The 26,939-nt window shown below is 42.5% G+C and overlaps 1 protein-coding gene and 1 long non-coding RNA gene across 2 annotated transcripts; one reads left to right on the plus strand and one right to left on the minus strand.

Moving 5' to 3' along the window:
* Window positions 1–4,026: 4,026 nt before the first annotated feature.
* LOC118497985 lies at window positions 4,027–6,055 on the plus strand. The gene is made up of 2 exons (XM_036014435.1): window positions 4,027–4,150; window positions 5,403–6,055. Exons 1-2 carry the CDS (start codon window positions 4,027–4,029, stop codon window positions 5,927–5,929), a joined length of 651 nt encoding a protein of 216 aa, XP_035870328.1. The 3' UTR covers window positions 5,930–6,055.
* Window positions 6,056–6,575: 520 nt separating this feature from the next.
* LOC118498011 lies at window positions 6,576–14,831 on the minus strand. Its single transcript, XR_004900533.1, has 3 exons — window positions 14,742–14,831; window positions 6,693–6,698; window positions 6,576–6,587 (listed from the first exon to the last, which is right to left on the minus strand). It is a non-coding gene; the product is annotated as an uncharacterized LOC118498011 (long non-coding RNA).
* Window positions 14,832–26,939: the final 12,108 nt, after the last annotated feature.

Here is a 26,939-nt window from a genome sequence, read left to right on the forward strand (position 1 = left end):
TAATTTGCATGGAATGATAGTAAAAATACTGCATATCAAGGCCAGATCACTCAGGTTCCAAAGATGATCAAAGCTTCAAGATCAGTGGTTTCCACCCTGGCTGGTATGCCTCAGTGGATTGAGCACAGGCTGTGAACCAAAGAATTGACAGTTGATTCCCAGTCAGCGCACATGCCTGAATTGCAGGCCAGGTCCCCAGTGGGGGCCACGTGAGAGGCAACCACATATTGATGTTTCTTTCCCTCTCTTTCTCCCTCCCTTCCCCTCTCTCTAAAAATAAATCAATAAAATGTTTTTAAAAGATCAGTGGTTTTCAACCTAAGGTTGACTTTGCCCCCAAGGGGACATTTGGCACACTGTATGGAGACCTTTCAGGTTGTCATTAGGGAGGTTAAGGTGGAAGTTACCGTCATGCACTGAATGAGATAATAATTGCTAATAAGCACCTACAATACGGAGAAAAATCCCCCAATCTCATAGCAATGAAATTACTGCTCTATATGGAGCAGGATGAAGAGTCAAATAGAATACAAACGACGTGTGACTTTGCACCCTAGATCTGAAATCATGCCTCTGTCTGGACAGGCAACCTGGAGGCTGAGAGCTAAAGAACAACAACAAAAATAAATAAATAAAAATGCCAGCCATGTTGCAAAGACTGGGGAAGAATGTCCTTGGCTAAGAAGACACCCACCAAAGCTCAGAAGCCAGGAAGATATGACATCTTAAGAGACTGAACCACACTGTGAAAAACCACAGCACTGAGGGTCACTGTCTCCTTTCATTGCCCATAAATCACTCTGCAATAATTGTTTCTTAAAATTACTTAGAATCTATAATCTTACTCTTTACATTCCAGAATTCACCATCTAACATTCTCCGCTTTGAAAATGTAGACATTTACCATATTGTTGAGTTCTTCAGATAACCTACAAGGGGCACAATTTTACTTACAAAATACTTCTGATTTCTAAAACACCACTGCTCCAGGTCCTGAACTCATTTACAATGCTAAGAATCATGTTACTATCTTATTTAATTATTAATGAACGTATAACTTACACATTTCAACTCTTCTTGTCTTCATGTTTTATTCCAAGCTTTAACTATTTTTTTCATGCTTTATCAGCTAAACTAACACAATTTTATTATTGCATGATATCTCATTTACCTTGACAACACATGAATATCAACTTAAAGTTATTATAAATAATACAACTTAATAAAATTGTGTGGTAAATAACATGCAGAAATAAATATCTTTTATATACACAGAGAGTAATTTAAAGATATAAGAAAAGAACCAATGGTGCACCCCCAAATCTGGCGTCTGCTTTAGATGATGTGCTCATATAAAGTGGTCCCAAGGAACTGATCACCGACATTGGGACCTGAGACTTGTACCTCGAAACAGTCTTTAAAAAAAATCAAGTCACTGATATTCCACTATCTCAACCACTTTTCCTGATCTGTCCAAAGATGTTATTCCCCAAAATTCCCATGACATGGCAGCAGAGATGCACACTTGGGACATACATGTATTAGTGACTTGGCCTTGGATCCAAGACATAAATATAAAATTCATTGTTTTGCTAATAAATGGTTTTCATCTCTCAAACAGTAACTGTGTAACACAGTATATTTTGCACTATGGAAATGTGCCTGCTGGAACAGGGCTTTGGATGCAAATTGGACACTTTGGGTGGAAAAGGTGCTATTTGAATAAGGAAGGCAGCATGAGCCACTGGATATAATGAGGTTGTGCAGAATTTTTGTTGAGTCATTTTTAAATGCATACATATATAACCATCTACTTCTCATCCATCCTTTTATCTACAAAAAATATTTATAGATAGGTTTATGTAAAGGAGAAAACAAATGACACAACATCCAAATGACATGAAGGAAAAGCAAGTTTTCCCCCGCACGTTGCCCAGGCCCTGATCCGGGTGACTAGTCCCTGTGTCTGCTCTTAGCACATCCTCTGCCTGTTTTGTTTTGTTTTTTAAACACAATTTGTTTTGCAAAATACTTTTCTCACATAATGACATTATTCAGAAGTTATTCTCTGTTAAAATCCATTACAAGCACCTTACTAGGTTTTATTTCTTTAACGAAATATCATGTATTCCACCCATTTTTAATTTTCTATAGTATTTCACAGTGTGAGCAAACCATAATTTAACAAATTCTCTTCTACTGAAAACTTCAAAATTATATCTGTTATTACATAAGTGTTGGATAAAATACATTAAACATACTTCATTTCATACCCAGGGAAGCATAACTGGGGGGAATTTTTAATGTTTTTAACTTCATTTATTAATTTGAAAGAGAGAGTTGCTCCACTTATGTGTTCATTCATTGGTTGCTTCTTGTATGTGTCCTGATTGGAGAATGAACTGACCACCTTGGCATATAGGCAGGATACTCTAACCAACTGAGCCACCAGGCCAGGGCTACTAGGGGAAATTTTTGAAAAGTGGAACTTCTGGATCAGAGGGTATGATGATGTTATTTCTGGATGGCTATTCTCAAAATGATCACCAGAGTCTGCACCAAAGGACCCTTCCCTGAGTCTTTCAGAACAAGGACACTGCACCTGCTTGCTCATCAGCCTCAGAGATATCAGGAGTCCTCTGGATCCCCAGATGGGCCATCAAATTATGTTGACCTAAAAAATACAGCAGTCAGTTATTTGACCTGCAGATAAGGGGGTTATTCAGAAACAGTAAAAAAAAATGCAATTTAGGATGAGCAAGCTGTAGCAAAAGTCATAGGCAAGCTCCACAAGTAAAAGAGAGGAATGTTGTTTTACAGAGAGAAAGGAGGAAGTTGGGAGGGGTCATTTCAAACGAAAGTGCAGTGGAGAAAAGCATCAGTTCAGGGTGAGGGTGGTTTCTCTCTGGATGATTTGCTGGGGAGTCAGTTTCTCCTGGGAGCACATGGTACATCTATATGTTGGGGCCTGTGACAGAAAATTTTTCCTGTAATTGATCCCGGATGCAGCTATGTGACAGCACCCCCACTGACACGCAATTCCATTTTAGTGAGGTTTCCCTTTATGCAGTTTCACAGTAATAACTACAGTTACTTGGCTCATTTCCAGTCCATGGAAATCAAATTATATTTACATGCTCAAGACGAGGTATGGGCCAAAAATGCTCTTCCCACTTTATCCCATGAAAGCCAGTAGAGGCTAAACTGACCCTGCTCTGTGGACCCCTGACCTCAAATTTGATGTGTTATTTTTATGCAAAATACTTGTAGGTTTTGTCAGTATTTTTAAATTTATTTAGTTTTGTTTGGTTTTATCTTGTCTTCCTATTTCTGAAGTGTTTTTAGACCTGGGTTACTTAAACATACCTATTACTCATAATGCCAGTTCTTTGAGATGTGAAATTCTCCCAGTGTGTTTTCCAGTATACTTATTATATCATTTGCTGTGTTTAAACCTTTGAACCCTCTGGAACTTATTTTGTGTCTATTAATTGCATGGTCAGAATTTACTGACTTAACTTTCTCCAGAATGCAATGCAGTCTTCACTCCATCCTCACTGGTTATGCAGCTTTTGCCAAAAGTGGGTTTGACCAGGGAGAGCCTGGACGGGCCTAGACGAAACTTGGGGGTCCCGACTACAGCCTGGTGGAACAAAGACACTTTGTCAGGCGGCAGGAGGGCCATGTCTACCCTAAGGTCTGTCCCCGGCTCGGGGCTCCCGGCTCGGGGCTCCCAGCTCGGGGGTGGGGGGGGGGGGGGGGCCGGGGGTTGTCCCTTACCAGCCGCTGGGAAACAAGCCAGAGAAACCGCCAAGCGGGTCCTCCCTAGGCTGCGTGACAGGCGTGACCGGCGCTCTCAAGACCCTGAGTAGCCAATCCCTGCGGGTAGGGCGGGTCTTCCGCTGGCCAGTCCGGAACCCAGGGGGCTTCGCCCCCTTGCTCTGCCCTGTCAACTTCTTCTGATCGCCCATTGGTGGGCAGGGCCCGGGATCACAGCACTGATTGGCAGATTGCTTCCACACGGCTATGGGGGGGGGGGGGAACCTCCCGCCCTGCACCCTCACATCTCCCAAGGTCGGGAAGCCCAGGAGCTCGGAGAAGACTCTCCAAGGAGGTGGCCAGCATGGCAGGAGCCCCGGGAGAGTGACTGGTAAGCGGGGAGTCTTGCCATGTAGAACCCTTAGCCCGAGACCTTCAAAGTCCAGCCTAAGAGAGACCCCAGATGCCCTCATTCTGAGGGGCCCCAAATCCCTTCAGCACCAAAGGGCCCGTATCTGCCAACCCGGAGGACCCCACATCTCCTAACCCCCAACTCTTGGACCCCCAAACAGCCTGAAAACCCCGGTACCCCTCAACTCGGGGCACCCTACCTGCAGCTCGCGACGGAAAGACCAAATCTCCCCAAATTCAGAGACCCTGAATGCCATCACCCTGGAAACTAACTCAATGGTGGGGAACCGGAAGCCCCTCGATGAGAGGCCCCAAATCTCCTCAGCCACAGAGGCCTTGACCCTCTCACCCCCCACCCCCCCATTCTAAGTATCCTCAGCCTGGAAGATGCAGGCTCGTGTCCTGAGGGACCCCAAGCCTCTCAGCCTGAGAGATAGTGGTCTACTGGAGACTGCGCCTGCATTTTGTGCAGGCTTCTCCAGAACCCCGGGGGCACCTCCGGGCTCTTCCCTGGGAAAAGTGTGTTTCCTGCGCTGCCACAGGGCCCCGCCCTGCTGCTACGGCCCTCAGACGCCCCAGCAGCGGCCAGTGCAGGGAAGGGTGGGAACAAAGGTGCCCCACTCCCTCGGGCGAGGTTGCTAGCTGCGTGGCCCTGCTGCATCCAGCCCCTCCTCTCCCCGCGCCATCCCCCACCCCCACCCCCGCGTCCTCTCCTCTCTCCCGGAGCCCTGCCAATGGGGAGAAAGGTGTTTGGCCTTCTCAGCGCCTTCTCCTTCCACAGGCGCCTGGGACTCAGGGCTGGGACCCCGTGACCCCCGATAGGGGCCCGCAGGAGCACCCTGAGGGCAAAGCGGGGTGAGCGGGATAGACACCTCAGGTGAGCTGTGGGGTCGGCAGGAAGTGTAGGGACAGGGCTGGGGACAGAGCTTTACAGACGCCCCCGGGGCCTAGGAGTGACCCTCGCTGTGTGAGTGCAGAGCGCTGGTGGGAGAGACAGGACTCCGTATGGCAGAGCCAGGTCAGGGAAGTGGGAGAAGGCCCAGAGTGCGAGCAGGCCCCCGGGACGGATGTACTCCAGAGGAACAGCCCCTTGGGGACCCAGGATATGACAGAGATACGGGCTCAGCACTTGCAGCACAGTGACCATCGAGGCCCCCGCCTGCTCCCTGCACCTGGGGCCCGCATTCTCACTGGCATCACTGACTTACTGGTGTTTCCACTTTCCTCTCCAGGCCAAAGAAGCTTTGAAAGACGTTTCCCTCTACTTCTCCAGGGAGGAGTGGGCAGAGATGGGAGACTGGGAGAAAGTCCGGTACCCAAACGTGAAGAGCAACTTCGAGGTGCTCCTCAGCCTAGGTATTGTACAGGCACTGGGCGGGAGGAGCCCGGTGAACCCGAAAGGCTGCTGGGCTGGCTCCAGCTCAGGTGGCTCCATCCGCCTGCAGCTCCTTCCTGCATGGTCACCAGTCAGGGGGAATTTGCTCCTTTGGGTCAGAGCAGGGCTGGCACTGGTGGTGCAGTGCTCACAGCAACTCCTTGTAGACTCTCCCATCCCATCAGAGCCAGTCACATGGGCTTCCTGGTGCTTTTTCCTCCTCCAAGCTCTTTGCTTTCAGGGCCCCTCCACCAGCTTTCGTGTGTCACCACAGGCACGCCACCGAGCTCCAGCAAGAGGACTCTGGTGAAGAATGGACTCCAAGGCAGCAAGGGGAGAGGCAGGAGGAGCCAGAGCTGCACTCCTGACATGGACCTGGTTTAGGTCAGGGTGCATCTCAGGAGTTAAGCAGGGAATAGGGTTTGCCTGTCAAGAAAACAAGCAAGATGCAAAAAGTATATCGTACAGTCATGGGCTATTCCTGTAAACTTTCTTTACTGTGGCTTTTAAAAAATGTATTTTATTGATTATGCTATTACAGTTTTCCCATTTTACCCCTTCATTCCCCTCCACCCTGCACACCCCCTCCCACCCACATTCCCCACCTTAAGTTCATGTCCATGTGTCATAAGTTCCTTAGCTTCTACATTTCCCATACTATTCTTGCCTTCCCCCTGTCTATTTTCTACCTACCATCTATGCTACTTATCCTCTGTACCTTTTCCCCCTCTCTCCTCCTCCCACTTCTCTATTGCTAACCCTCCAGGTGATCTTCATTTCTGGGGTTCTGTTCCTGTCCTAGTTGTTTGCTTAGTTTGCTTTTGTTTTTGTTTTAGGTGTGGTTGTTAATAATTGTGAGTTTGCTGTCATTTTACTGTTCATATTTTTTGCCTTCTTCTTAGATAAGTCCCTTTAACATTTCATATAACAAGGGCTTGGTGATGATGAACTCCTTTAACTTGACCTTGTCTGAGAAGCACTTTGTCTGACCTTCCATTCTAAATGAAAGTTTTGCTGGATAGAGCAATCTTGGATGTAGGCCCTTGCCTTTCATGACTTGGAATACTTCTTTCTAGCCCCTTCTTGCCTGTAAGGTCTTTTTTGAGAAATCAGTTGACAGTCTGATGGGAACTCTTTTGTAGGTAACTGTCTCCTTATCTCTTGCTGCTTCTAGGATCGTCTCCTTCATTTTAATCTTGGCTAATGTAATTACGATGTGCCTTGATGTGTTTCTCCTGGAGTCCAACTTCTTTGGGACTCTCTGAGCTTCCTGGGCTTCCTGGAAGTCTATTTCCTTTGCCAGATCGGGGAAGTTCTGCTTTATTATTTCTTCAAATAACTTTTCCACTTGCTGCTGTTCCTCTTCCCCTTCTGGTACCCCTATAATTCGGATGTTGGAACATTTAAAGATGTCCTGGAGGTTCCTAAGCCTCTCTTCATTTTTTTGAATTCGTGTTTCTTCATTCTTTTCTGTTTGGTTGTTTCTTTCTTCCTTCTGGTCCATTCCATTGATTTGAGTCCCAGTTTCCTTCCCATCACTATTGGTTCCCTGTGCATTTTCCTTCACTTCACTTAGCGTAGCCTTCATATTTTGATCTAATTTGCAACCAGAATCAACTGATTCTGTGAGCTTCCCGATCACCAGTGCTTTGAACTGTGCATCTGATAGGTTGGCTATCTCTTCATCACTTAGAAGTATTTGTTCTGGGGCTTTGATCTGTTCTTCCGTTTGGGCCTTTTTTTTTTTTTTTTTGTCTTATGGCACCTGTTATGTATGAGAGGCGGAGCCTTAGGTGTTCACCAGGGCAGGGCAACCCAGTTGCTGGGTTGTGATGCTGTCTGGATGAATGTGTCTATCTTAATTCCTTGGTTGTTGGACTTCAGTACAGTTCAATATTCTGTCAGTTCTCATTGTTTTTTTGTTTGTTTGCTTGTTTCTAAATTTTTGTTGTCCTTATTTTGGTTGTGCAAGGAGGCACAGTGTTTCTACCTACACCTCCATCTTGGCCAGAAGTCTTATTTCTGTAAACTTTAAAGTGTGCAAAATAATCATATATATATTTATAGATACATTAATAGTCGGTAAATGTATAAGAACATACAAGTGAATAAGAAATAACTAATTCAGAATAGTCATGGTGCCCGATGGCCTGTATAGAGACAGACAGGAAATGGTATTAACCATGGCAATTACAGGAATTGGGGGGAGGGCCAGGGTAGGGAGTAGCTGATCACTGTATCATTTCAAGATTCAGAATTTGAGCAGACACCACTGCTTTCACCACATAGACTCAACTGCCCTGAGAAGGAAGCATGAGGTTGGGGATGTGCCTCCCTCCAGATTACCACACTCTCACTGAGCCTGGGCATCCTCAGAGTGTCCTCAACACGGGCAGGTGGTACTGAGAATAACCTGTCAAACAAGATTCTTGCCCATCCCTTGCTAAAAACTGACACAGGAACAGCATCTGCCTGCACTGGAGTGTTGGGTAGGACATATGGTAAGCCAAGGCAGGGAGGACGAGGAAGACATGTGTCACCCACTAATTGAGTAGTCCTGAGCCTGGTCCATTTCTATTGCCAGATGGTCCAGCATCATAAGAAACACCATGCTTACACCTTGAAATTCTATGTATCATTTCCACAATCTGGGAAAGAAAGGCTTTGAAACTATTCATCCCAAGGCCTAGAAAATGGGAGGGGTTCCATAGCACTCAAGGAAAGGAGCTATAAAACAAATTTAGCTAATAGCTTTCCTCTGACCACTATCTATTTTATGAGAGGGTCCCTAGTGCTTACAGAAAGAGCTCATAGATAACTTTGGGTAATTGCCTCAACTTTAACTGTCTCTTGTCATGTATCTATTTTACAAGATGACCAAATGGGGTCTGAAGCAAGATAAGAGTTCAGGCTAATGACCACCACACATACCTACGTTTGGGTATTCACGTCCCCTTGGAAGCTGGCACCACTTTTACACACCAATCAATATGTAAATTATTCACCCCATCCCACCAACTATATAAGTCCTCAGGACAAAGGACCTGGTGCTCTTTCCACCCAAGTGTTTGCCTTTTGCTCTCACTTCAGCAAGACCTGTCCTCTTCCATGAGAATGTATCACTAATAAACCCTGCTTACACACTAATACACTTGACCTGTAATCCTTTACTGCATTGGCAAGAATAAATGAGTTTCTCCTGTGACAGGTGCACCCAATTTGCATATGGCATTCATGAAGCCCACAACACAGCAGCTTCTGTAATGCACTTTCCTTGTACCCGGGGCCCACAGAGTTTAATACCACTGACACTGTCTCAAAATTATTATTGTATCTTTAAACTTTTGTTTGTGAAGTAAAGTCTGATGGGGTGATGGACATGCACAGTGTTGGTCATTCCTGGCCACCCATTCCCAGATATTGTCCACAATGGCCCAGGAACACAAAATTCCTTTGGACCCAATGGGTAGGAGTCCAGCAAGACCCAGAGTGAGAACAGATTAAACATCTGCATCTGCATAAGCATAAGGAAGGGTGCTAACAGCTCCCAGTGGTCACACTTTTCTTAGAACCAGAGCTGAGTTCAATACAGAGAGATGGTGAACAATTAGTGAGGACCCCATCATACCCTCTCCTGCATGAGGGAGACCTAAGCATGACCCACCCTGTTCTGCTGGAGTGGGTTTACCAAAGGGGGACACCCACTCCCATGACCTGAAACGAGGACCTTTCTGTCCTTCCAGTGCCAGGCTTGTGAAGAAGGGTGTCTACATAAACTATGTGGATTTCAATAATAAATATCCACTATTATTTTCTTTTTTATAATTTTTAAAAGGAAGATACGTGTTTCTTGGGTTTTGTTTCTCTTCCCTGTTTCTCACCCTACCAGCAAAGCCCAGAGGGAACACCACAAACTCAGTATTCTGTGTCTTTCAGTAGAAGGGGCTAGAAAGTATTCCAAGTCATGAAAGGCAGGGACCTAAATCCAAGATGACTCTATCCAGCAAAGCTATCATTTAGAATGGAAGGACAGATAAAGTGCTTCCCAGATAAGGTCAAGTTGAAGGAGTTCATCATCACCAAGCCATTATATAAAATGTTGAAGGCACTTATCTAAAAAATTGAAGATCAAAAACTATGAACAGTAAAATGACAACAAACTCACAACTATCAACAAATGAACTGAAAAGAAAAGACAGACAATGAAAACAAAACTAAGCAAACACCTAGGACAGGAACAGATTCAGGGAAATGAACATCACATGGAGAGATTTCAGTGGGGAGAAGAATGGGGGGAAATGTACAGGGAAGAAGAAGCATAATTAATTAGTAGGCATAAAATAGACTGGAAGAGATAAAAAAAATAGTATAAGAAACAGAACTCAAAAGAACTTATATGTACAACCCATGGACATGAACTAAAGAGGGGAGGAATGCCGGAGAGTTGGGGGTGCAGGGTGGAGGAGGGATAAAAGGGGAAAAATTGGTGAAACTGTAGTAGTATAATCAATAAAAACTTAAAAAAATAAAAGTAAGTAACTAAAAAAATTAAATTAAAAAAATAACTCAACATGACTGATGGTAAAGATCCTATGAACCAAACCTTGAAAAAGAAATCTTCATCCTTGAATGCACAGGTTAGAAACAGAAGCTGGAAATGCACAAATGTTGCACCCATACGAGGAACCTAAAACAGTAAACAAAATCCAGCCAAAGTAGAAGAAATGAGCCCATAGACAAGTCCTGAGGGGCATGTACATAAAATGAGAGCACTTGTATTTTACTTTACTTTTTTTTACCTCTTGGTGGAGAATTTCAAATACATTTGACCTCCGTGTTCTTTAAGGAAGCTGCAACGGAAAAAGCAAATTACAAATTATTTTCGAGCACACTTGGCACTTGTAAAAATCTGCCTCTATTATGCTGCAAAATCAGTTCCAAGAAACATCACATAAAACATGCTTATTGCTCCCTTGACCAATATCTGGAGACCAGTCGCATAGTAACTGCACAGTCCTGACATTTGGACGTCTTCAACTGCGTTTCTAAACTTCACTACTATGAAAAGTCACTGACATTCCCCCCTGCAATTAACCACTTTTCCTGCTGACCTGGCACTAAGGGGTCATTCCCAAAAAAATGCCCACGAGATGGCAACAGAAACCGATAGAGGCAACACATATCCCACTAATGGCTTAGCTGAAAGGTTTCTTCCCTTTCTACTGTAAAATGCCATGAGGGGAACACTTTTTGTTTTCCCCCAACAACATGACCACATAACGTCATCGCCAATCAGTTCCACTGCCCTCTGCCATCTTTCATGCAACTTCCCATTCCATCATCCAACAGCAATGTTAACTTGAGGAGCAGAGAGCTCTTCCAGATAGATGCCTTCTGCAGTCTTCCAGGGAATGGAAATTTCTCTCCAATAAGAGAATTTAGGGAAGACCAAACTAATGGCGGTGCGAAGGTGCAAGATCTGGTGAGTACTGTGGAGGAATCACATCTGCACAGACAGGCCGGAACCATTTTCCCCTGGTCACCACAGAGAATCTGCACTTTCACCTCATTCTGAAGCTTTGGAGTCTTCTGCTGACGAATTCCAGGCTCTTTCCCTTGGGCGGTGCTTTCAGTTGGTCTGATGGGGAGCAGTACTTGTTTCCAGTAACCTCCTGGTTTTCCACAAGGAACTCCTACTGCAGGTCTCCCTCCTGAATCCACCATATACACAACATCGCCTCCTTTAGATGAAGACAGCCCTTTAGAGGGGCTGCTGATAGTGATTCCTTTGTTTGCCCACAATCTCTCCCATTCAATACTACTGTAAAATGTCGATGGTTCATCCCCCCTCACAACTGGTATTGGAAATGAAACGTTTTCCTTACGTTTCAGAAGAGAACCACTCGTGGAAATGCATCAAGAGGGGTCCCCACCACCCCACTTAACTTCTGTGGAAGCCAAATGGCAAAGCAATGAATATATCCAAGCTGGTGCAAATGATTTTTGAAGCCTGATTAGGACACTTTGAGTATGTCGCTTGTCTCCCACATGCCACAACATGGTCTGTCCTCAGTTAACATCTGCTATTGATGGCTCCCCACTGAAACTGGTCTGCCAGACCTGTGGGACAACTGCATGGGAGAAATCTCCAGAATGAAACTTGGCAATCCACTTTGGACATGGTCCATTACTCACAGCAATGTCTCCACACATACCACAAATCTTTCTTTGCCTTACAGCTGCACTTTCACCGTTCTTGAAAGAACAAAGCCTAAAGGGCAGAATATGTTACTTACATTCATGCATCTTCAGTGTGAAAATGGCCACACACACATCCACCAGTTGTGTTCAGATTTTTTTAACACAAACAGGTATGACAGCTGTCATGATGCAGTCTAACAAAACAGTTTCAAATGATGTTAAAGGCAAGTATGTGAGATCAGAACGAGGTGATGGGGTAGGAGTATGGTGGAGTGGGAGGATGGGAGAACCAAACTGATGTTTTTCCCAGACTGATTTAAGGCAAGTTTCAACCATCATCACACCCTCAAAATCCTATACAATATAATTTTTTCCCTCATAGCACTTAAGCAGCATTCACAGGGAATGGATGACTAGAAAGTTCTGTTATTTAGGACTTCTGAAATGGACTCCTACAGAAGCCCCAAAATGAACCGCCATTGGAATTACAAAATAACTTTACCTGAGTGATAGTGAAGATGCTCTGTAACAAAAGTTGAGAAAGAAATCTTCACCTTTGAATGCACAGGTTAGAAACAGAAGCTGGAAATGCACAAGTTTTGCACCCATATGAGGAACCTAAAATAGGAAACAAAGTCCAGGCAAAGTGGAGAAAAGAACCTGTAGACATTTTCCGAAGGGCATGTACACACTGATGGCACTTGCATTTTACTTTGCTTTTTTATATCTCTTATAGCAGCATTATGTATAAATTATACCTCTGCGTTGTTTAAGGAAGCTGCAACAAACAAAGCAAATTACAAATGACTTTCAAGCCCACTTGACACTTGTAAAAACCTGCCTCTGTTAACGCTACAAAGCCGGTTCTGAGAAACATCATATTAAACACATTCATCGCTCCCTTTGCTCTTAACCTTCAAACCAGTCACAAGGTAACTGGACAGTGCTGACATTCAGACGTTTTCAAATGCACTTGTAAATACCACTGCCATCCAAAGTCATTGATATTACACTGGAATCAACCACTTTTCCCGCTGACCTGCACTTAGGTGCCACTCCCCCAAATGACCACGAGATGGCAGAAGAGATGACAGAACACACACTCTACTATTGGCTTCACACAAAGGTTCCTTCGCTTTTTAGCTGTACCATGAACCTAAAATAGTAAAGGAGTCTAGGCAAAGTAGAGGAAACGAGCCCATAGGGGCACATACATAAAATGAAAATGCTTGTGTTTTCATTTACTTTACATCTTGGTAGAAAATTTTAAATAAGTTTTACCTCCTCATTGTTTAAGGATTCTGCAACAGACAAAGCAAATTACAAATGATTTTTAAGCACACCTGGAACTTGTAGAAACATGACTATCACATTACACAGCCAGATCCAAGGAATGCCACATAAAACATGCTTATTGCTCTCTTGGCTGTTAATCTGGCAACCAGTGACAAGGTAACTGGACAGCCCTGACATTTAGACAGGTGTAAATACCCCTGCCCTCCTAAGTCATTGATATTCCACTGATATGTACCACTTTTCCTGCTGACCTTTACTGAGGTGTCATTCCATAAAGCAGCCATGAGACGGCAGAAGAGAACGACACTTGAAACACATCGAACTTGGCTCTGTGGAAAGGTTCATTTGCTTTTTATCATCAGATGCTATGACAGGCAGCCTTTTCATTTCCCCCCAACAAAGTGACTGCACAACGTTGTCCCCGTTTTGTTTCACTGCCTTCTGCCACCTTTCATGCGACTTCACCATTCCATCGTCCCACAACAGTTTTCTCTTTTGGAGTAGAGAAGTGTCGCAGTTGCCTTCTGCAGTCTTCCAGGGAATGGAAATTTCTCTCCATAAAGAAAAATTCAGAGAGATGAACTAAATGGCCATGGGAAGGTGCAAGGTCTGGTGAGCACTGCGGATGAATCAGGACTGTGCAGCCAGGTCGGAACAGTTTTCCATGATCACCAAAGAGAAATGTACATTCTCACATTATCATGAAGCTTCCATGTCTTCTGACAAATTCTGAACTCTTTCCCAAATTCTGAAAATTCTTTCGGAGCTTTCAGTTGGTATGACCAGGAGCAACACACGTTGCCAGTAACCTGCTGGCGTTCTGAAAGGAGCTCCTACTACAGGACTCCCTCCCGAACTCACCACAAGGGCATCATCGCCTCATTTGGATGAGGTGGTTCTTTTCTGTCCCTTTGGAGGGGCAAGTGGTGGTTCCTTTGTTTGCCTGCAATCTCTCCCATTCCACATTATTCTCAAATAGCAAAGATTCGTCCCTCCCTCACACACACAATCTTCATGAAAATGGAATGTATTCCTTATGTTTCAGTGGAGAACCACTTGTGGAAATCCACTCATGAAAGTCCCCCACCATCCTGCTTAACTCCTGTGGAGCCATATCGGCAAAGCGATTAACATAACCAAGCTGGTGCAAGTGATTTTCAAAGCCCGATTAGGATACTTTGAACATGTTGCCTGTCTCTTGCCTGCTATGATGTGATATGTCTTCAGTGAACATCTGCAGTTGAGGGCTCTCCACTGCACCTGGTCTGCCTGCCTATGGGAGAAATCTCCAGCATGAAACTTCGCAATCCAATTCTGACACGTTCTGTCAGTCACAGCATCTTCACACACACCACAGATCTTTTCTTGCCTTAGTTGCCCTTGTACCTTTCTTGAAATGACAAAGCCAAAGGGACAGAAAATGTTGCTTGTGTTCATGCATCTTCAGTGTGAAAATGGCCAACCATACACTCACCACTTGTGGTTAGATTTTTTTTATCACACACTGATAGGACACCTGTCACAATACAGTCTACCACGGCAATTTTGAATGAGGTTAAAGACAAGTCATGGTATTCACCACAACCACAACCCCTAATCCTAACCCCAAACCATTGCCATGCACCAGACACCAGACCAGGTGTCCAAAGCCTGTCCCTGACTCCAGATGCCTGACTCTGGACATCATACCACAGAGAACAGTCTTTCCTCCTATTTAAACCTGTAAACCCTTGCAACCTAAACATCTAATGTCTAAAACCATAAAGCAGGTTTCTGTGAAACAAGTTATATTAAATCAAGCAAATTAAATGAGGCAATGAGAGATGCATGAGGCTGCTGCTGGCATATCAAGACATACTCTTTGAAAGCAAAATCAATGAAAGTAAATGGGTAAATGTGGTATCCTCCTGATTAAAAAATTCTGAGTAGCAGGAGAAGCTATTCACAGAGTAAGAAGACCACCCATGGAATTTAAGAGAATGGTTGCACATTATACTTTTGATCAGACTCTTTCTTCCACAACAAAGAACTTTATGACTCCTCAATGAAGAGACACCTATATTATTTTAAACATTTTATTTATTTATTTTTAGAGGAGGGGAGAGAGGGAGAAAGAGAGGGCGAGAAACATCAATGTGTGGTTGCCTCTCACATGACCCCTACTGGGGACCTGGGCCACAACCCGGGTATGTGCCCTGACTAGGAATTGAACTGGATACCCCTTTGGTTTACAGGCCAGAGTTCAATCCACTGAGCCACACCACCCAAGCAGACATCTATATTTTTGAAAAAACTTGAATAATCCCTTCTGAAGAGAAGACATTCATACAAGTGGTATAAAAACAACAACGACAGAAAATATGTTCAATGGCTACATCATGACACATACCCCTTCCCAGCCACCACACAGGCTATAATGAGAAAGCAAAACCAAGAAATATTAATAATCACAAACAAAAGTTAGAACGAATGACCATTTCTTTTGTAAATGTAAAATATTGCAGACCTTGTATAAAATGGTTTGGCATTTCCTCAAAACAATTACCCTATTGTGTTCAATAACTGTACTTCAAAATATATAGCTGAGAAATTGAAAACAGATGTTACGACAAACTTACACACAATTATTCATAACAGCACTGTTAACAACAAATGAAAGGTAGAAAGTATTCAAATGTCCATCCACAGATAAATGAATAAACAAAATTTGGTTATTCTGTCACCAAAAAGGTACGGGAACCATGGGTGGCTTGCCCTGCCAAGGTCTCTTGTGTGTAGATTCTTAACTTCCTGCAGTAAAAATTTCACAACACAAAGCTAGGGAATTTTAAGAGTTTGTATATTAAATCTAAGGACAGGGAAACAAAGAAAGGGCTTCAGAGAGAAGAGGCACAATCACAGCAACAAGAGCTAGCATAGGCGGAGCTGCTTCTTGGGAAACAGAAAAGTTAGACACAAAGAAGGTCCTTGGAGACAGGATCAGGGTGTGAGCTCAGGATGAGCTGCTGATGCCCTCTGCTCCCCTGGCTGAAAGTTTCACAGGGACCTTTGGAGATTAGGAGAAACAATGTAAAGATACGGAGCTAAGTAGAGAAGGGAAGGCGCATGCATGCTCAATGAACAGTGCATGCTGGGTCCTTTGTCTTAAGGGTTTTGCTTGTTTTTAAACTTGAGGATTTTAAATTGCCTCAACTTCATAAACTTGGTTACTCACATTGACACAGTGACCCTCTGTCGACAGACACCAGACACCACAGTCAAACTCAGACCCTTGACTCTGAATGCTGGACCCTGAAGCAGACCCGAAACCAAAACCTGGACTCCAGGCCCAAAGCCACAAACCCAAAGCCGTGGGCCCTCACCTGAGCCAGACCATGTGGTCTGAAGGCCAAACACCAGATGCCAGGGACTGAAATCAGACCCTTAATGTGAGATTCCATACACTAGAACCAAAAGTTTATCTGCACATGGACCTCACACGTCAACCCAGGACACAAAGCCATGTCCTAAGAGGTGCAAGACTGCAGACACACAACCGAAAACAGTTTTGACCCTGGACACAGAACCCACATGATGCCATGGCCAGAATTTGGAGTTGGAGCCAGGCACCGGGCCCCCAGTGCCAGATGTAGGAGCTGAAATAGACCTTCACAATGTAAACAAACCTAAGATTCAATCAAACAAAATCTGTGTCTCTCCAAAAGTCCAAGCTTCAAAATTTTACCAAACCCAGAAACATTCAGCCAAAAGACAACAAAAAGGATGCTGACCTTGGATGGCAGACATCCATGATCCCTCAGTTGCAACAGGTTCAGAAGTTAGCACTGTCTCACCATTCATTCCGCACTGCCAGCTTTTCAAAACTGTGGGAGATTAAAAAGTGATTATTTTCCACCAACCTTGTTGGATCCACCACCTGGGATAATAATCAAAATAACATAATCAGGTTAATACAAGATATTCAACATTTAATACTTGCATGAGTATGAATGAATACCGGACAATGAGGTGATGTCAGGTATACAGGGCATTTTGGAGTATGGGGAAACAGGGTCTTGTGTTACAGACATAAAATGGGAGATAAGCAGGTAATTTATGGGAAGTGCAGCACACATGACATGTTGGTTTTTGTTACGCAATCCAAAACACCATTGGACATGAGGGGTAAGGTAAAGGGTTGGACAGAGCCCTGCTTGGGATATTAATGTCTAAACCTATGGTGATTATGCTAGTTTCCTCTTCCTCAACCAGGTTCTTAAACACTAGCCCTAGCCCTAGCCTTAACCCTAACCCTAGCCCTAACCTTCCTACTTGTGACAGTTCCCCTGTGTATGCTTAACTTCCAACTAACAAGAGCCCTGTTCATTTGATCCTTAACAGCCCTGTTTCTATAAATTTTTCACTCACCCCCCTTTTATCAAAAGCACAGAATCTGAAAACACCAGTGTTCAAAAACACTAGTATTGGCTCCCCTTTATTCTGTCTGAAGACTGAGCTTCCTCAGGTGAGACATCTCGAGAAGATTCCCAAACAAGACATATCAGAGACTCTTACAACCAGTTCTCTAAAACTGGGTCTAGTTTTCAACTTCAGCTCTATCTCTCCACCTAGAATGTATCTCTCTTTACAAGTCCCATTACTTTCTTCTGAATACTTCTACTCGTCAGTGCCTAACATATCCCATGCAATATTTATTACGTAGAGTAGGACAAAATGTAGTGAATCAAATCCTTTTCACTAAATACCTCATAAAGGACACACCTTTGATATATCGCAGAGGCCACATCCTCATCATATAGCATCTCAAAACCCACACCACTTACAAATATTTTGAAAAGTAATACCCAATATGCCCAGTGTATGTATCCACACTTGGGCTCTTAATGTGCATAAATTACTCACACTTTAAGTCCAATCATTTTGTTTTTAGCTCCCTTGCATATCATCAAATATTTGGCAGTACCTTGGTCCCTACAGAATAAACTGCCTGTAGAAAGTCAACCCCACAAAGAGGTAGAGAAGACAGAGACACAGATTAACTGAGAGCGTAAGAAGATAAGAGGAAGATGAAAACAAGTAGAGTCATGACTGGTGTGGCCCAGTGGGTTGGGCATCATCCTGTGAACCTAAATGTCACTGGTTCATTTCCAGTCAGGGATCATGCCTGGGTTGCAAGACAAGTCCCTGTTTGGAGGATGTCTGGGGGGCAAATAGATATTTCTGTCCTTTTTTCCCCTACCTTTCTGTGTCCCTAAAAATAAATAAAATGTTTTTTAAAGAGATGAAAATATTTAATTGGAACCTAATTTTTTTAAAAAGCAAGTAAAATATAACCAGGCACATTGAAATTAAGAACAATCTGACAGTAACCAGAGAGGAGGTGGGAGAAGATAATGGGAGGATATAGGGGAAGGATTTCAGGGACAACTATAAAAGACACATGGACAAAACCAAGGGTGGATGGAATCAGGGGAGGGAAGTGAGGATGGATAAGGTGGGAGGGCAGTGGTGGAGGGTAAATGCAGATAACTCTACTTGAACAACAATAAAATAATTGGAAAAAAAGACAAAAAAAAAAAAAACCCGGAAGAAGGATGTGAATGTACTTTGGAGATCAAACTTGTGTTTGAGGTATCATTGGCAAACATGTTGTCCCATACAGTTGGTTCCCTTTTCACTTTGCTGATGCTTTGTTTATCCATGCTGAAGTTCTTATTCAGATGAAGTTCCATTTGTTTATTCTTTCCTGACAGAAGAACTAGCTTCAACACAACATGTCCATACCCACACAACAGAATACAAGATGTGGTGGATGGAGTGACCCTCAGTTAATCAGCTGGAGGGCAGGACCCACTAAAGAAACATTCAACAACAATAAAAAACCAAAGACATACAGAGAGCCAACATAAATGAAAGCCCAAGACCAACAAGCTCAAGAGATCAAGGAGACTGCACTACTGAGTTCACACTATAAACCCAGAGAGTCAGAAAAGACCAATTCATGAAGCAGAGGATAACAAGAAGACTCTCACAAATGATGGGAAGGCAAAGAAGCAATCCTCAAATGAAAGGGAAGGAGGAAGCCTCAGGAACAATGCTAAATGAAATAGAAGCAAGTCGACTATCAAATATTGAGTTCAAAGCAGTGGTTATAAGGAAGCTCAATGAGCTCACAGAGAATTACCAAAAACTACAGGAAAACTACAATGAACTCACTGCAAACTATATATCAACATAAAAAAAGAGATCGAAACTATCAACAAAGGCCAAGAGGAAATGAAGAATACAATTTCTGAATTGAAGAACACAGTACGAGGATTCAAAAGCAGGCTACATGAAGCAGAGGATCAGATCAGCAAGATGGAGGACAAGGTAGAAAAAAAAAACACTCAGAAAGAGCAAGAAAAGGAAAAGAGACTCAGAAAGAATGAAGAGGGCTTAAGGGAAATGCAGGACAACATAAAACATAATAATACCCATATAATAGGGATACAATAAGGAGAAGAAGAGCAAAGGATAGAAAGCCTGTTTGAAAAAGGAATGATGGAAAACTTCCCTAACTGGATGAGAGAAAATGTCACACAAATCCAGGAATCACAGAGTCCCAATCAAGAGGAACCCAAAGAGGCCCACTTCAAGACACATCATAATTAAAATGGCAAATTTCCAAGACAAAGAGAGAATCTTGAAGGCAGCATGGAGGAAACAGGAAGTAACAAAAGGGATCCCCAATAAGGCTAGCAGCTGACTTCTCAGTGGAAATGCTCCAAGCCAGAAGGGAATGGCAAGGAATATTTCAAGTAATGAAAACCAAGGGCCTGCAACCAAGACTACTTTATCCAGCAAGGCTCCCAATTAAAATGGAAGGCTGAAGAAGGGGTTTCCCAGACAAAAGAAGCCTCAAAGAATACACCTCCTTCAAACCAGCTGTGCAAGAGATACTAAAGGATCTGCTTTAAGAAGAGAGAGAGAGAGAAAGAGAGAGAGGGAGAGGGAAACACGTGTATGAAAAAATGGAAATGAATAAGTACCTATCAATAATAGCCTTAAATGTAAATGGCTTAAATACTCCAATCAAAAGACATAGAAGAGCTGAATGGATAAGAAATCATGACTCTCACACATGCTACTTACAAGAGACCCACCTGAGAACAAAAGACCTCCACCGACTGAAAGCGAAGGGCTGGAAACAAATATTCCAAGCAAATGGGCAGGGGGGAAAAAGCCAGGGTAGCAATACTCATATCAGACAAAATAGACTTCAAAAAAGGGGGCATAAAAAGAGACCTAGAAGGTCACTTCATAATACTCAAGGGAAGAATCCATCAAGATGTTTACAATAAACATTGTACATATATATGCACCCAACATAGGAGTGCCCAAATACATACAGAAAATCTTGGAGGACATCAAGAAAGATATTGACAGCAACATACTTATAGTAGGGGATTTTAACACCCCACTATCAATAATGAATAGATCTTCCAAACAAAATATCAACAATCATATTGTGGCATTGAACACTGTCCTTTATCAAATGGACCTAACTGATACATATTGAGCCTTCCATCCCAAAGAAGCAAAATACACATTCTTTTCAAATGCACATGGAACATTTTCAAAGATAGACCACATGATAGGACACAAAACAAGCCTCAACAAATTCAAGAAAACTGAAGTCATATCAAGAATTTTCTCTGACCATAAGGGGCTGAAACTAGAAACCAAACTCAAGGGGGAAAAAAAAAACAAACAAAAGACAGAAACTCACAGAGATTCAATAGCATGCTATTAAACAATGAATGGGTCAAGAATGAGATCAAGGAAGAAATAAAAAAGTTTCTGGAAACAAATGAAAATGAACTCACAACAATCCAAAACTTATGGGACACAGCAAAGGCAGTCCTGAGATGGAAGTTCATACCTAAACTTCCTAAAAAGGATGGAAACATTTTAAATAAACAACTTAACTCTACACCTACAAGAACTTGAGTAACAACAACAAAGACAGCCCAGAGCAAGTAGAAGAAAGGAAATAACCAAGATCATAGCAGAATTAAATTACATAGAGACTAAAAACACAATTCTAAGGATCAATAAATACAGGAGCTGGTTCTTTGAAAACATAAACCAAATTGACAACCTTTAAGCAGACTCGTCAAGAAAAAAAGAGAGAGGACCAAATAAACACAATCAGAAATGAAAGAGGAGAGATTACAACTGATACCACAGAAATACAAAGGATTGTAAGAAATTAGTATGAAGAACTATATGCCAAGAAATTTGAAAACTTAGGTGGAATGGACAAATTGCTAGAAAAATACAATCTTCCAAAACTGAAGGAAGAATAAGCAGAAAGCCTGAACAGACCAATGACAGTTGATGAAATTGAAGCAGTAATCAAAAAGCTCCCAACACACAAAAGCCCTGGACCAGATGGTTTCACAGGAGAATTTTACAAAGCATTTAAGGAAATGCTAACCCCTATCCTTAACAGATTATTCCAAAAAATCCAAGAAGATGGAAGACTCCCAAACTCTTTTTATGAAGCCAGCATTGTCCTAATCCCAAAACCAGATAAAGACATAACAAAGGAAGAAAACTTCAGGACAATATTGCTGGTGAACACATATGCTAAAATCCTCAACAAAATATCAGCAAACCATGTTCAGCAATACGTTAAAAAGATCATACACCATGACCAAGTGACACTCATCCCAGGGATGCAAGGATGGTACAATATTCACAAATCAAAAAATGTAATACATCGCATAAACAAAATGAAAGACAAAAATTACATGATCTTATCAACAGATACACAAAAAGCATTTGATAAGGTACAGCACCCATTCATGAAAAAAAAAAAACCTTAGCAAAGTGGGAATAGAGGGAACATTTATCAACATAATAAAGGCCATATACGAGAGACCTACAGCCAACATCATTCTCAATGGGCAAAAACTTAGAGCTTTCTCACTAAGATCAGGAACAAGACAAGGATGTCCGCTGTCACCACTCCTATTCAACATAGTATTGGAAGTTGTAGCCACAGCAATCAGACAAGAACAAGAAATAAAAGGCATCCAAGTTGGAAAAGAGGAAGCAAAACTGTCATTGTTTGCAGATGACATGATAGTGTACATAGAAAACCCTATAGACTCCACCAAAAAATAACTTGACCTAGTAAGTGAATTTAGCTGAACAGCAGGATACAAAGTCAATATTCAGAAATCAAAGGCATTTTTGTACACCAACAAGGAAATAACAGAAACAGATATCAGGAAAAAAATCCCACTTGATATAGCAACAAGAAGAATAAAGTATCTAGGGATAAACTTAACCAAGGATGGAAAAGACCTGTACTCAGAAAACTACACAACACTGAAGAAAGAAATTAAGGAAGACACAAACAAATGGAAGCATATACCATGCTCATGGATTGGAAGAATTAACATCATCATGTTCATACTATCCAAAGCAGTTTATAGATTCAGTACAATACCTATGAAAGTACCAATGACATATTTCACAGATATAGAACAAACATTTCAGAAATTTATATAGAAACATAAAAGACCCCGAATAGTTGCAACGATTTTGAGAAGGAAGAACAAAGTAGGAAGGATCACAATACCTGATATCAAGCTGTATTACAAGGCCACTATAATCAAAATAGCCTGGTACTGGCATAAGAACAGACACATAAGTCCTGGCTGGCATAGCTCAGTGGATTGAGCGTGGGCTGGGAACCAAAGTGTCCCAGGTTCGATTCCCAGCCAGGGTACATTGCCTGGGTTGCAGGCCATAACCCCCAGCAACCGCACATTGATGTTTCTCTCCCTCTCTCTCTCTCTCTCTCTCTCTCTCTCTATCTCTCTATCTCTCTATCTCTATATCTCTCTATCTCCCTCCCTTCCCTCTCTAAAAATAAATAAATAAAATCTTAAAAATTAAAAAAAAAGGAACAGACACCTAGACCAATGGAACAGAACAGAGAGCCCAGAAATGAACCCAAGTCTCTATGGTCAATTAATATCTGACAAGGGGGAAGAAGCATAAAACAGAGTAAAAATAGTCTCTTCAGCAAACGGTATTGGGAGATCTGGAGAGCTACATGCAAAAAAAGAGAAAGAAACTTGGTCACCCACTTACACAATATACAAAAATGAATTCAAGTGGATAAAAGACTGAAATATAAGTCATGACACCACGAAAGTCCTAGAGGAAAACATTGGCAGGAAAATCTCAGACATTCCATGCAGCAATATCTTCACTGATATGTCCCATAAAGCAAGGGACATAAAGGAAAAAATAAATAAATGGGACTTCATCAAATTAAAAATCTTCTGCATGGCTAAAGAAAAAAAGCATTAAAATGAAAAGAGAATAAAGTATATGGGAAAACATATTTGCCGATGAAACCTAGGACAAGGGTTTGAGCTCCGAAATACATAAAGAACTCACGCAACTCCATCCAGGAAGATAAACAACCCAGTTAAATAGTGGGCAAAAGATTTGAACAGACACTTCTCCAAGGAGGACATACAGAGGGCCCAGAGACATATGAAAAGATGCTCAGAATCACTAGCCATCAGAGAGATGCAAATTAAAAATGCAATGAGATACAACTTCACACTGGTGAGAATGGCCATCACAAACAATTCAACAAACAAGTGTTGGAGACAATGTAGAGAAAAGGGAACCCTATACACTGTTGGTGGGAATTCAGACTGGTGCAGCCACTGAGGAAAGCAGTATGGAATTTCCTCAGAAAACTAAAAATAGAACTGCCTTTTGACCCAGCAATTCCACTGCTGTGATTATACCCTAAGAACTCTGAAACACCAACCCAAAAGAACCTATGCACCCCAATGTTCATAGCACCACAATTTACTACAGCCAAGTGTTGGGAGCAACCTAAGTGCCCATCAGTAAATGAGTGGATCAAAAAACTATGGTACATTTACACAATGGAATTCTACACAGCAGAGAGAAAGAAGGACTTCCTACCCTTTGCGACAGCATGGGTGGAGCTGGGGAGCATTATGCTAAGTGAAATAAGCCAGGCAGTCAGGGACAAATATCATATGATCTCACCTTTAACAGGAACCTAATCAACAAAAAAAGCAAGCAAAATATAACCAGAGACATTGAAATTAAGAACAGCCTGACAGTAACCACAGGAGAGGTGGGAGGGGATAATGGGGTGAAGGGTTTTCAGGAACAACTATGAAGGACACATGGACAAAACCAAGCGTGGGCGGGGGAAGGTGGAAGCAAGGGAGGGAGGTGAGATTGGTTGGGGCTGGGTGGGGAAGTAGTCGGGGGTAAATGCAGACAACTGTAATTGAACAACAATGAAATAGTTTAAAAACTAAAAAAAAACTTTTTATTAATCAGTATGTATCTGAATAGCATAACAATTAAATAAAGACCTTAGGAGAATTGATGCTTTGTAATAAAATAGAATTATACATTTGGAAGCATAGTACACATAAGTGTTTGTTGCTTTTAGAATTCATTCTTGCCCATAAAATTTCTGAAGGAAACTCAGTGGCCCTAGCTCTAGTGCAAATTCATTTGTTCACATCGTTACTGCTAATTAAAGATTAAAATATTTCCCATTAAACCTGGTAGCTGTTTTTATTTAAAGAGAAGTGAACTTTCTCCATTTTATGTCTGGAAATTACTCACGATATATAAATCAGAAATAATGACAATTAAGTAAGAACTTCAAGTCCTATTCACCCTGTGGGAGTACAGCTGTGATGTCTTTCAGAGATTTGTGACAGCTCAGCCCTAAGTACAAGCTCTATAAAATGATGGGCTTTGAAATGCTGGCCAGGGTAGAGTGAAAAGCAGCTGCTGGTGATAATACCAGACACTCAGCCAGTACCAAGTTCTGGTTCAGCTCTAAGGACAAAGAACTTGTGGAGCCTTTCCTGGCCTCTCAGGACTTCAACACCTGTCAGCTCCAGGATTCTGCAGGACGGAAGGCTCACGGGGAGCACTCCTAGGCAAGAGATGGAAACCAAGAGGAACCACCGGCTCCTCCTGCTCCTGATCCTTCCCAGCGTGCTCTTCTGACAAACAGTGGCTTCCTTTGGGAGCCCCTTCTGCTGTGGGGAATGATGTCTTGGAAGATAGGGACCAATCAAATACTAGTCAGATGCAGTCTTCACTGACATCTATTCCTGCATTCAAGAACAAATGGCTGAGAAGAAATTTTTGACCTCACTGACTGGAGATGCAAATAATCAGGGTAAACCTAAAGTGGAGGAGTCACAAAGTTGATAAAAAAAGAACCCTTTGGAGCAAAGCTGATAAAAAGTTTTCAGTGAATTCTAGAAGAAAAATGATTAGGTGAAGTAGTTTTATTTTGATTTCTAGAGAAGTAATTCAAGCAAACATCTTCAAATAAATTAAAAACAAATGAAATGCTATTTTGTTAAAAAAAAAAAAAAAGAATTTATCAGTTTGCCATGGCTGGTGTGGCTCAGTGGTCTGAGTTATTTAGTCAGAGGCACTAAATATGGAGGGATATGCAAAAAATAGGTATAATTTTGCTTCATTCACAATGGATGGTTACTGTTGCCTTGGCTGTCATCATTTTATTTGACAATCTAAGGGAAAAGAGGTCAGTGCCCCTGACTCAATAGCCAGGTATTGCATGTTTTACAAATCCTTGTGGCATACCAGTTGAAAATCGCTGCTCTGTCCAGTTTGAATTAGAGCTTTCTGCAACTCTTGTACATTTTTCCAAAGGCAAACAAAACAAAACAAAACAAAAAAAACACCGCCCCCCCGCCCGAGTTCTTTTTAATTCCTAACTATGCCCTAAAGATGGCAGTGTTTCACGATAAGCCACAAACCAACAAGTTTCCTCTACCCTGGGAACCACAGTGAGCAGCCAATGAGGAGGTCAGTGTTCTATTTTGTAACCTGCAAATACTGATTCTTCTTAGGGTACAAATTGCTTTACCTACCCAGTCAGGAGATTCTTTCTCTTTCAACATACATGTCAGCTGAACACAGGACCCACTCCCAGAGCAACAATATGCCAAATAAAGTTCCTACCCCCCTCATCACCCTGTGCACAGAAATGATGTACCAGACTACTCACTGCAAATTTTACGAAATCATAACCAAACAAGAAAAGGAAAAATTGGGAATGCTCTATGGTCAGCAGTATCCAGGGTGTGGATTTGTTCTAACAGGTGGTCCTAATGGATGTGGGGTGCCTCAAAAGAAACCATGTGTTTGCTCACAGGCCACTTCGCATGCCTTACAAAAACAAGCCTGCTTATCTCCCACAATGGCCCTACGAAGCAGTGATCGTGATCCCCACCTCACAAATGAGGAATAGGAACAATGGGAAGTCCTTACAGCTCCTCATGGCAGAGCAGAGATTCAAAACCAGGTGAGGGCTCTGGACAGGATTCCTGAAACACTAAGACAAAGAAAACTTTGCAGGTGGCTGGCAAAACCAGAAACTGAACCAGCCAAGTCCACTTGAGGTTAGGGGAATTCATTAAACATGGAGGCCCAGACCCTGCCCCAGAGGCGCTCACTGAGGGGGCCAAGGTGTGGCCTAGGAAGATGCCCCTCTTGCTAACAGGTGGAACTCTCTAACATTCAAGACTCAGAATGAAGCTTCAGGACCCTGTGGACAAACACCACCGCTCCAGGCAAGGGCCCCAGGGACCCTGTTAAAGCTGCACTGATGTCACTTGGCCAGGAGTTTGAGAAGCCTGAGTGGCCCCTCTGGACAAACAGACCACCGACCCATTCTCATCCTGAGATTCAAGCATCCCTTGAGAGTCTTTTCTGGGGAGAAAAATGTTTTTATTTTCCAAGAGGTTCCTATTAAATTTCATCAACCCGGGGAGGCATAATT

This window comes from Phyllostomus discolor, chromosome 13, assembly GCF_004126475.2.
Source record: "Phyllostomus discolor isolate MPI-MPIP mPhyDis1 chromosome 13, mPhyDis1.pri.v3, whole genome shotgun sequence".
NCBI lineage: Eukaryota > Metazoa > Chordata > Mammalia > Chiroptera > Phyllostomidae > Phyllostomus > Phyllostomus discolor.

Bases quoted from the DNA above. Each gene is read 5' to 3' on its own strand.
- LOC118497985 (XM_036014435.1), top strand. From the start codon at position 4,027: ATGGGGGGGGGGGGGAACCTCCCGCCCTGCACCCTCACATCTCCCAAG. The intron at 4,151-5,402 runs GTAAGCGGGGAG...TTTCCTCTCCAG, and splicing joins GAGCCCCGGGAGAGTGACTG to GCCAAAGAAGCTTTGAAAGA.